Consider the following 12,235-nt stretch of genomic DNA (forward strand, 5'->3'; position numbering starts at 1 on the left):
TGTTCCCACCACCATAGGAGCCAACTTTTCAAAATGATTGGGGGTGCTGAAATTTTTTTTTTACAGGTGTTGCATTCCCCACCGCACCCTCTCCTCCCCCTCCCTCTGCATTGCAGCCCCCATCCCTCCCAGTTCCAGGCTCCCTCCTGAGAAAGCACTGCGATTTCCAGCCTCACCAGCACCACAGGGATATGGGTTCTATGAAATTATTGGGTTCAAATGCTCATAGTCATACTATTACTCTTTTATAATAAATTCACCAATAACCACCTTCGTACAAGCTAACTAGACCAGGGGGCCCTTCTACTGAACTACATTAAGCTTTAGGATTAACACACTGTAATGCAGATTTATATGTCTACACACCTAAATAAATAACCTTACCTACATCGTCTGGGGCTGCGCTGGCACCTTTCCCTGTACCTCGTCCTCTCTGGCTCGCTCTCAGTCTCTGCCCTTCAATCCGGACCGCTGATAAGCACACCACTGACCACACAGCAGCTGCCTTTGCGCTCCCGAGCTCTCCCTCTGCTGCCTGCAGGCTGCAGCATCCCGCAATTCCCACCTATGCGGGACAGGAAACTGCTGCACATGGGCCCGGAAGTTGAACAATGAAGCTGTGCAGGGCGGGCCATGGCAAGGAGCATCAGGGACTGGAGCGGGAGCCGGCCAGGGACTCGGGAGGGACAGGACTGAGGACATGATCACGCCGTCACGCGCGGTGCCACCGATCCACCCCACCACTGCCTAAGTTCGGGCGTCGCGATGGCGGCTCCGCTCCGGGACCGGAAGCTCCTCTGTGCTCTGCCTCTCTGTTGCAGCATGATGATGATTGATTGATCATCCCGCCTATGCGGGACCGGAAACAGAGCAGAGCCAGAGGGAAAGCTTCCGACGGCAAACAAAGGCAGTGTCTGCACACGGAGAGTCAGTCCGGAGCATTGAAGGAAGGAGCCAGGTAGGAGGCGGAGCGAGTGGGCGGACGGACAGCACAGACAGCGGTGCAGCCAGCAGGGCAAGGAGTCGGGACGGATGGTGCAGGGAGGGAGCGGTCACGCCGCTGTCGTCATGTGCCACTGCCAAATTATTGGGGGTGCTTGAGCACCCACAGCACCCACGGAGTCAGCGCCTATGCCCACCACAGCATAAATAATTGGAGTAGTGTGTCATTGATGCACACCCAACCAGTTGGGTTTTCAGGATCCCCCCCCCCCCCCCCCAAATGTGCATGATGACAGATTTGCATGGTGTATGAACATTTATTTCATGTTCCAAGGACTGGGTTGAGAATCCCTGATTTAGTTTACTAGTTGAGTTGAAGACATTTGATATACCACCAATTTTGTCAAAAACAAGTCAGCGTGGTGTAACAATTAAATAATAACAAAAGACAAGAACAGGGGAGCACAATCTCACATGGGATCACAACACACACCATGCACAAATTACAAATAATAATTTAACTATCTCTTTCCAAGTGCAATGTGCGGCATCCAAACCTAGGAATGTGGGGGGAAAAAAAAGGTAGGTTTTCAAATTAACCTTGAAAGTGCTTATAAGAACACAGTTCCCAAATAGCCTGAGGTAATTGATTCCACAACCAGGGTGCATACCAAAAAAACCCCACTAGTTCTAGTAGAAGACAGATAAGACAACGCCTGAGATAGGACAACCAACAGTGCTGCGCCCCCTGATCTCAAAGCCGTTGAAGAAACATAGAGCTGAAGAAAGGATGCTAAACAATCAGGTTTCCCAGTACTAAGTACCCTATGTACCTGCCAACAATCTGATTTCCATATTTTGTAGGGTATGCAACCACTGCACTCCCATATAAATCATGTTGCTGTAATCCAACTTTTGAGAGCAACAAAGAATACAAAAACACATGCAATGTAGCCTGATCAAAATGACGAACAGCCCTAAGCAGTCTCAAGGTAAACCCAGCCCACATTACCCCTGATTTAGAAGGATAAGATAGAAAATAGCCATTTGTTCACTGAGAAGGAAAGAGTTTTGTTAGCAAAGTATACTTTCCAAAGCCTTATCTTTGGTGTTTTTTCTTAGCTATAAAAGTTAATGGCAGTTTAAAGCTTGTCCTGATAGTCTACCTAGTAGTTTGGAAAATCTGACAACTTGCTTGTTAGCAGATTTGGGATGATGAGTTTACTACTGATGTTTACTTACCCTTAGGTAGATGGAGCACATCATGGCCTTTCAGATCATGGTTCTACCAACATTTTTATTCCTTTTTCACAACTACCCATATTAATTTTCTATTTCTAGAAGTGGGATAAAAAGGTAACTCACTTCAGGCCTTTTTACTAAAGTTTAGCACATGCTAAATACCGTGTATCCTATTTTATACCTGTGGGCCATGTGGCACTTAGCATGCACTAAGCTTTAGTGGAGGGGCCCCTTTATTTGGGGAATGGGGAGCCTAAGAACATTAGAATAGCCATACTGGATCAGACTAGTCCATTTAGCCCAATATCCTTGTTAGTCTGGTTGTGAGCCCTTGAGCCCAGGCCTAGTAAGATGTTAGGCCAAGGCGGGCCGAGCAAGCACTACACACTACCCCAGCTACTAAGCCGTGTACACACACACGCAGCAACCAACTTGCACCTCCAGAAAAGGGAAGATAGGGTAATCAGGCGGGCCTCACTGCCAATTGGAACTGACTCATACGTACGGAGGGGAGAAAGAGACTAAACAAGGGGTCTCCATGGGGACCAGAGCGCCAGCAACACCCCCGATGCTGTCAATCAAGGAGAAATGGAAGCATACACAGAAACATGTCAAGCCATACCCCACCGCACACAAAGAAAATGAGGGACTGCAAAATAAAGATACTATAGGTAGAGACCCTCAGCAGACAGAGAAGGGAAGAATCCGCAAAATGGAGTGCGGAGCCACACACGCACCCCGCACAGAAAGGGACAGTACTCAACAATACAGGAGGTAGATACAGCAAAGAAAGGACTGACATGGTCACAAAGGGAAGACTGCAGTACACAGACAACTGCCAGAAGCCGTGAAACTGCAGGCAAGGGTTAAACCAAGCTCAACACACACACACACACACACACAACTGCCAGAGACAAGAACACAGCAGGCAACGCAACGTCTTAATCTGAAGTACAAGGAAAGAGCAAACAACCCCCCACAGAGAGAAACAACGGGTCCTGAGGCTGCTACAAGAGCAGAGCAGAATATAAACACAGCACAAAGGGCACTCTGAAGGAAGGGGAAGCTAAACAAACAAACAGGATGAGGTAGGAACTCACCACAGAGCACCACAGCCAAACAGAAAGAGAATCCCAGGTGTAGTGTAGAGAGGTAATTAGACACACACTGGGAGCAGCAGGCAGACAGAGCAACAGAAAACTACAAACAAGAAAAGGAGTAATCAAACTCCACGAGAGCACAGAGCTAACAGTTCAGACAGAGCGCAGGTAAGGCTTCAGCAAGATAGGGATAAAGCCAAAGCGCGGGTTGTAGGGAAAGGTAAGCTTAAGTAGATCAGACTGACATTGGCTCAGCCCCTGACGGGCCAATCAGCAGCGGTTCCAAGCATACCCTTGTCTGATTAGCAGAATTCTAACAGAATCATAACAATCCTGCTACCAGCAGTGGCCAATTCAGGTCACAAGTACCTGACAGAATCCCACATTTTAGCAAGATTCATGCTACCAATACCGGGGCAAAAAGTGGCTTTTCCCATGTCCATCTCAATAACAGACTATGGACTTTTCCTCCAGGAACTTATCCAAACCTTTTTTAAACCCAGATACACAAACAACTGTTATCACATCCTCTGGCAATTAGTTCCAGAGCTTATTTGCTGTGTGAAAAAATATTTCCAATTGTTCATTTTAAAAGTACCATTTAACTTCCTTGAGTGTTCCCTAGTCTTTGTACTTCTTGAAAGAGTAAAAAATTGATTTACTTGTACACATTCTACACCACTAAGTATTTTATAGACCTCAATCATATCCCCCCCCCCCCCAGCCATCTTTTCCAATTTGAAGAGTCTATCTTCTTAAGTCTTTCCTCATACGAGAGGAGTTCCATTCCCTTAGTCATTAGTCACCCTTCTTTGAACTTTTATTAATTCTGCTATACCTCTTTTAAAATACTGTGACCAGAATTGCACACAATACTCAAGGTGTGGTCGCACCACGGAGCAATACCGTGGCATTATAATATTCTTTCTATCCCATTCCTAGTAATTCCTAGCATCCAGTTTGCTTTTTTGGCTGTCGCCACACACTGGGCAGAAGATTTCAGCATATTTGTTTCTTGGGTGCTGACTCCTAAGGTGGATTTTAGCATCAAGAAACTATGATTTGGATTATTCTTTCCAATGTGCATCACTTTGCATTCGTCCACATTAAATTCTCATCTGCTATTTGGATGCCCAGTCTTCTAACTTCCTAAGGTCTTCCTGCAGTTTTTCACAATCCAAATGTGTTCTAACAACTGAAACTGAACACGGAAAAAACACACTAACTCATCCTCTCAACCTAACACAATAACTACAAACCCACAACCATAAACACCCCAGACCACACCCTCACTATTTCAGATGGCCTCAAACTACTTGGCGTTACAATTGACCGCAACCTTACACTTGAGAGCCAAGTAAACTCCACTATAAAGAAAATGTTTCACTCAATGTGGAAACTCAAATGTGTAAAACCTTTCTTCCCGAGGGAAATATTCCGTAACCTAATACAATCAATGGTACTTAGCCATACAGACTATTGCAATGGAATTTATGCGGGATGTAAAGAACAACTCACAAAGAAACTCCAGACAGCCCAAAACACAGCAGCCAGGCTGATATTCGGTAAAACACGATTCGAAAGTGCCAAACCCCTCCGAGAGAAGCTGCATTGGCTCCCAATCAAAGAGCGCATCGCCTTCAAAATCTGCACCTTGGTCCACAAGATTATATATGGTGAAGTCCCAGGATACTTGACTGACCTGATAGATCTACCAACCAGGAACAGAACCGGATCATCACGGACATACCTGAATCTCCACTACCCTAGCTGCAAAGGACTCAAATACAAAACAACCTATGCTTCCAACTTCTCCTATATAAGCATGCAACTATGGAATGCTCTGGCAAAAGCTGTGAAAACAATCTACGGCCATCTAAACTTCAGGAAATCACTGAAAACCTACTTGTTCAGAAAGGTGTATCCTACCGACCCAACATAAATGCCTCAGCTCTGCAACACAGCAAAACAAAGATCGTATTGGACACTATATAACCCTCCCTATCTTCGACCCCCTAATGTGCCTAAACATACTTACCTATTCGACCCTAACATCACATTGTATTTGTTCCTTTACCGGACTTGGCAAACGCCTTTACAGTACTATGTAAGCCACATTGAGCCTGCAAATAGGTGGGAAAATGTGGGATACAAATGTAATAATAAGCGAAGCGAAAGTTTCCCCTTTTGTGTTTGTTACCTGGATACAAATGTAACAAATAAATAAATCACCTCACTTGTCATTCCAATTTCCAGATCATTAATAAGTATGTTAAATAGCACCGGTCCCAGTACAGATCCCTGCGGCACTCCACTATTCTTTCTCCTTATCTGTACTCATATAGAATTTAAATTGTATTATTTTTTAAGGTTTTATATGGTAAAGCTCCTTCATATTTGAGTTCATATCTGATATTACAATTGAGAAGGCATTCTTCATGGTGTTTATAAAAATCAAATTCAGTTACCATCTGTTCTGACAGAAAAAAAGGGTTGTTTAAGTTCTTTATTCATGTTATTGGCACCATAGATAATGAATTCCTTGCCTTGGGAATGCATTGTGAAAATGATTATAGCCCCCCTTTTGGATGTTCTCATCCTAGTTGCACCTGACCTACTGCTATCTTCCATTAGCCAAAACATCTTTGCTCATGACTTCTTGCAGGTGCCACTCCCCCTTCCCTCTATCTGCTCCCAATTTCCTCATTTCAGCATTTGCTGCAGTGAAATGTATCTGTGTCAGAGATGATCTTTGATTTTTACAGGCCTAGTTCTTAGCCTGAGCCATTGGCCTGTATTTCACTGAGAGCAAGGGACAACATATTTCTACAGTACTTGTGACCTGGATTGGCCACTGTTGGAAACAGGATGCTGGGCTTGATGGACCTTCAGTCTGTCCCAGTATGACAATACTTATGTACAATCTTTGGTTTATACAAGGAAGGCGTGGGTTCTCATCCTGTTCCAGAAGTCTTTAAATGTTCAAATTCACTCAGTTTTTCAGGGACCAGAAGGCCGATTTGTTCTAGCAAAGGTATCTATAAATAAACATTCTTTAGTTTTATGTAATGTTAAGCCCCAAACATCTATGATAAACATTTCTTTCATAGATTGATAAACATGTTATTACATGTTAATCATGACATTACTGTTGGGGGAGATTTTAATATAGTTTATGACCCCGATTTGGTCTGCTCACACCCTTGAGGGGACTTGCGGATTCAGTCTTCTAAGGGTTTACCTCTTATGTACAATACTCTTGATTTAATAGATTCTTGGTGCTTGTTCCATATACCAACTTCTCCAGGGCTCATTCAACTCAGTACAAAATTGATTACATTTTGGGTTTCTCAATCATTTTTCCACCACTTGGCTACATTGGAAATTGGTCCCTATGGAATTTCCCTGGACCTTGATCCTGTGGATCATCGAGACTTTTGGTGGAGATTCCGTATTGAGCTTCATTGGGACCAATCGTTCTGTTCTTTTTTGGTAGAGAAGTGGAATAATTATAAAGCTCACAATGAAGACATATGACTCAGCCCATTCTTTTTTCAGAAAGCGGCTAAAGCTGTGCTCAGGGGTGAGATCTTGTCATACACTGCCCGTCAGAAGAAACTGAGGGAGAGAGTAATTTTGCACCTTGAGAAACAGGTGATTCGGGATAGAATAGTTTTTGGTATTCAGAAATCAGAAAGTGCTAAAGCAGTGCTTTTAGCTTCTCAAGCAGCAATAAATACCCTATTACACTAACGGGTTCTTCAATCTTTCACAGACTATAAACACCAACTTTATGTTCATGGAAGTAAACGTGGTAAATTACTTTCCCATTTGATTAGAACTAGATGAGGCCCTACAAGGACTCTACAGCTAGCAGATAGTATGGGGAAAAAGACTAAATTTTGATCTAGACAATCGTATTTTATAACAATTTTATGAAAATTTATATGCATTGCTGGCTAAGGATACCTTGGATAGCTCTTTTTATCTCTTTGGAGAAAGAGACAATTTTTGTTAGACTGGGACTGTTATATTTCTTTTCTTCCTACTAGAGCTCAGAATCTCGTTTTAAACATGTTTTAATTCTTGGATGGGAATTGGGCATCTACACTTCTTTGTTATGACTGGTTTCACTTTTATTGGGGGGGGGGGGGGGATGGAAGGGGATAGTTATGCATGAAGAGAGGTGTGTCATTGTCAGGGGGAGGACTATAAGAGTTCAGGTCCTTCTCTCACCTTTGTCTTGTTCAGATGTATCCCGTCTATCACTATGTTGACTTGTTCATGTAGATGGAAATTTTTTTTTTTGTTCTCTTTGGAAACTTTAATAAACAAATTTTAAATAAAGCACATTTTACATGCAGAAAATAGCTATTAGAAAATTGTCCCAGTATATGCACTGGCACATTAAGTTTGCCAATGAGAGCACGTGTACTTCGATGTGGTCCATGCATAGGCATAGCTGAAGACACTGTTTCGATGAAGCCTGTGCAAAGTTGCAAGGTATGTGTGCACTTTACATGTGTGTATCCTTACAGAGTCCATGTACATGCCTCTGAGTTGGCATAATTAGCTGGGACTAGTTCTGGAAGACTTTTACAAAGGCACATACAAGCAAAATGCCTTTATAAAACAGACACTTTTTTGAAATTTTTGTAGATGTTGGTGTCGTTATAAAACAACCATTCCTTATGACAGTAGACCGCTAAATACTTTCAGCACTACCTCCTAGAGCTCTCACATTGCGAGCAAGTGAGCAGACCAATGAATAACCCTAACCATTCAGGTGACTCCATATGCCCCTGAATCATGCACAAGAACTGTGGTTTTTCTGAATCGTTCTGAAGACAGCTCAAGGAAAATGTAATTTTGAATGTGTTTTGCTTTTTGAGTTATAAAAATATGATTCTAATGATACACACCACAAACCACATATAATAAAATAACCTAGGGGTTTTATTGTAATGGATGCAGTTATGTTTAATAACAGTTTGGCAATCAGATATCTTTTGTAAAAATATATACAGTCGAGAAAAATGTACAAGCACAAAGTCATCCCATTCCCTGCATTGATAAGGCAATTCTATAATGTGGGCACCTACATTTAAGCACCACAAATGTGTAAATCTTTAGAATACCAGCACATATGCACATATGAATGCCAATACACTATTCTATAACTATGCTCATATCTCTGATAGCACATAGTTCATAGGTGAGTGTACACATGGGTAGTACCTGGGCAGAACATAGGCACGGACACAAAATGATGCAGTAACTTACAGAATACTATGAGTTACATCTCATAAATAAAGGTGCGTGTGCACACACACATGCCAATTTTACATCTGGTGTAAGCGCTTGTGTCTAAGTACATATACATGTATATACCTGGTTATGTGAGTATTCTATGAAGGAAAATAGGCGCCTACTTTCCTTTATAGAATATGCATCAATTAGATGCCCTCTAGATGCCTACAGAAAGGCACAGAGTGACACAGTTACCCAATTAGTGAAAACCTTGCCAGTGCTCACTATGTTGGATTAATGGCTTCATATAGTCTCTGTGCAGCCAACTCCACCATTTCCCATAAGGTTTCATCTTCATCAATTCCTTCTTCATGTTCAACGGTCTGAAAGATCATGGACAAAATGTTAGATTCCTACAGCACTCCAGTACGTGTACTGCTTTTCACACACCAACAAGAGAAATAACATTGAACCAACAGGGCCAACAGTGCTTTGTTCTTGCTTACTTCTAAGTCAGAGGTTTTCAACCCAATCCTCAGGGCATACCCAGCCAAGTTGGGGATATCCTGAAAACCCCCATTGGTTGGGTGTGCCCTGAGGACTGGGTTGAAAACCCCTATTTTAAGTGAACATAGGTTTTTCACACTACCTTTTCAAAATTGTTTTGTTGGGCTCTATGATTGCTAAACTTTTTTATAATTCACATTTTTATCTAGAGATGGAGGTGGTGGTAATCATGCCGAGTTACTGCTGACAGATTTCAATATTGTTGCTACCAGACTGGGATATCAACAGACCAATCCATAATCTGTCCAGGAAAACAGGTTAGGCAGAAAGGGGTAAGAAGCAGTACTTCAGATAAAATACATAACAAAGAAACTGAACTGTGAAAACAAATGGGGAAGCATTCTGGATTATCATAGAAAAGAAAATAGCATTTCTGTTTACACTAGTTGATTCTACAGACCTCCCCTCCCCCCCCCACCCGAGGTGAGACAGAGATGGCAATTTAGTGAAAGACATATGAAGACTACAATGAAGAAGCTGGGAGATTTTAATCTGCATGGTGTCTGTAGCATCCCTAATGCAGAATAAAAAAATAGAAACTTCCTGTACTCCTTTGAAAGAGATCTCTTCAGACAAATACATACAAGAGAAGGGTAATATGGGACCTGGTACTTAGAAGAAATTGGGAAACTTTAATCTTTGTTTATTTATATCCCACCTTTCTAAGAATAACGGGTAGGAAATAACTAAACAACAGAAATCAATCAACATAAAAACCAGCCATAATGCAACAAATGACATTTCACAACATACAACTTAAGGTCATACACACGCAACAAATAAAATTGTTTCTAATGTCCAAGTAGGTGATTATCTGAACACCAGGGAACACCAGACTCTGTGGTTTAATATTAGAGCAAACGCTGCGGAGAGTATTAAGAAGAGGAGGTCTGGGCAGGGTGGGGACATCTGGGTAACGTAGAACTGTGGGCAAAACATAACACATTTTTGTTAGGGAAGCAAATAAAAATAATGGGATAAAAACCAGTATGGTTTCCAAAAGAAGTGGCTGAACAAGTAAGAGCAAAAATATTTGCATTCATGAACCTTTGCTATTGCTCCAAGCAAGATGTTTTACAGCTGTTAAGATGTAAAACTAAGAAAAAACGCATACCCAAAGGAATGAATTACAAAGCAACAGGAGAAGGGAACAAAAAAAGGTGGTTATGAAAACAAGTAGAACCAATTTAGAGCTGGAGCTATTCTAAAATGCTAGTTTGAATGGCCAGAATTTGAAAGGCTTTTTGAATAGGAAAAGAGGAAGCTCCTGACAGATATAGATGGGCAGTGCATCTAGGTAGGAGAAAGAAGATAACAGAAAATATCAAAGTGAAGACAGAAGGGAGGAGGCAGGGCCAGGAGGAAGCACAAAGAGTGTGGATGGGAACGTAAAGCAGTAATGTAGGATGGCATGTCAGAACAAAGAAAGATAACGAAGATAAGAAATTTGAATTTCATTTGTAAAGAAACTGGAAGCTACTCCCAAGATTTGTGCACAGGAGAGTCATGATCCTAATGATCTACGCCTAGCAAGAGCAAAAGGGCCACATGACACAGAGGCAATGTAGAAAGGCATAGGAGGCACATGATAGAATGGAGGAAGGCACAGACAGGCACATGAGAGAGAGAATGGGTGAAGGCACAGGACGAACATGAGAGAGAATTGGTGAAGGCACAGGGGGCTCAGAGAGAGAATAGGTAAAGGCACAAGGGGCACATGAAAGAAAGAGAATGGATGAAGGCACAGGGGACATATGGAAGAGAGAGAATGGGGGAAGGCACAGGTGGCATATGAGAGAGAGAGATTACGTGAAGGCACAGGGGAAACATGAAGGAGAGAGAATGGGGGAAGGCACAGGGGGCACATGAGAGAGAAAGAATGGGTGAAGACACAGGGGGCACATGAGAGAGAAAGAATGGGTGAAGACACGGGGCACATGAGAGAGAAAGAATGGGTGAAGACACAGGGGGCACGAGAGAGAAAGAATGGGTGAAGACACAGGGGGCACATGAGAGAGAAACAATGGGTGAAGACACAGGGGGCACATGAGAGAGAGAGAGAGAGAGAATGGGCAAAGACACAGGGGGCACATGAGAGAGAGAGAATGGGCAAAGACACAGGGGGCACATGAGAGAGAAACAATGGGTGACAACACAAGGGGCACATGAGAGAGAAACAATGGGTGAAGACACAGGGGGCACATGAGAGAGAGAGAGAGAATGGGCAAAGACACAGGGGGCACATGAGATCTCAATTCTGTGTTCTCTTAACTCCACCTGCTGGTAGACAGCTTTTGTGACAAAGAGGAATATTTATTTATTTTTTGACATTTCTACTCTGCCTAACACCTAAGAAGATTACAAATTACATACATTAAAATATAAAATCAAATATAAAAACAAAAAGACTGTAAAAAATACAGGCATGTTGCCTAATACACACCCAAGCAAGATCATAATCCCTACCTATCATATGCTTATACAAACACATAAGTTTTCAGTTCAGATTAGTTTCAGTTCCTTCTAAATCGTCACCACTAAATACCACTTCTGGCATGGATCCCTTGCATCCCCCTTAGTGAAGCAAAGAATTAACTTGTTTTTTCCCCACTATTGCTTTGGCCTCCCCAAGCATCCATTTTTTTCCTTTCGCTCATTTAATGGTCCGAGCTATTTACTCATAGTCTTCTTGTTTTGAACATATCTGAAAAAGTTTTTTCAGGTAAGTTCAAAGCAAGATCAATGTTACTGGATTTGGAATATAAAAACTGTGTAAATACAATTTTCTTCATTTTATCATAGTCTCCCTTTTGAAATTTATATATTAAAACAGTAGTTTTCCTTAGTGTGCCCCCCCCCTCCAGTTATTAAGTCAAAGTTAATTGCACTATGAACAATATTACCAAATGGCCTACTACTGATATCCCTTGCACCAAATCTTGCATTCCTTTAAGACAGGAGTTCTCAACATGGTCCTCAGGACATACCTAACCAGTCAGGTTTTAAAAGTACAATGAATATTCTTGAGATATGCATACAATGGAGGCAGTACATGCAAATTTATGTCACGCATATTTATTGTAGATACCTTGAAAACCAGACCAGCTTAATGTTTCCTGAGGACTGGGTTTAGA

General features: G+C 42.1%; 1 protein-coding gene across 1 annotated transcript in view; it reads right to left on the reverse strand.

The window, feature by feature from the left end:
* Positions 1-8,217: 8,217 nt before the first annotated feature.
* The window catches only part of CPSF3 (cleavage and polyadenylation specific factor 3), a 59,429-nt gene continuing 55,411 nt past the window's right edge, over positions 8,218-12,235 (reverse strand). Inside the window, exon 18 of the mRNA XM_030198885.1 lies at positions 8,218-8,917. Coding sequence (XP_030054745.1) covers positions 8,819-8,917 — 99 coding nt within the window. The 3' untranslated portion in view covers positions 8,218-8,818. The remainder of the gene's footprint in view (positions 8,918-12,235) is intronic.

The sequence above is a fragment of the Microcaecilia unicolor genome, chromosome 3 (genome assembly GCF_901765095.1).
Source record: "Microcaecilia unicolor chromosome 3, aMicUni1.1, whole genome shotgun sequence".
In the NCBI taxonomy this organism is placed as follows: domain Eukaryota; kingdom Metazoa; phylum Chordata; class Amphibia; order Gymnophiona; family Siphonopidae; genus Microcaecilia; species Microcaecilia unicolor.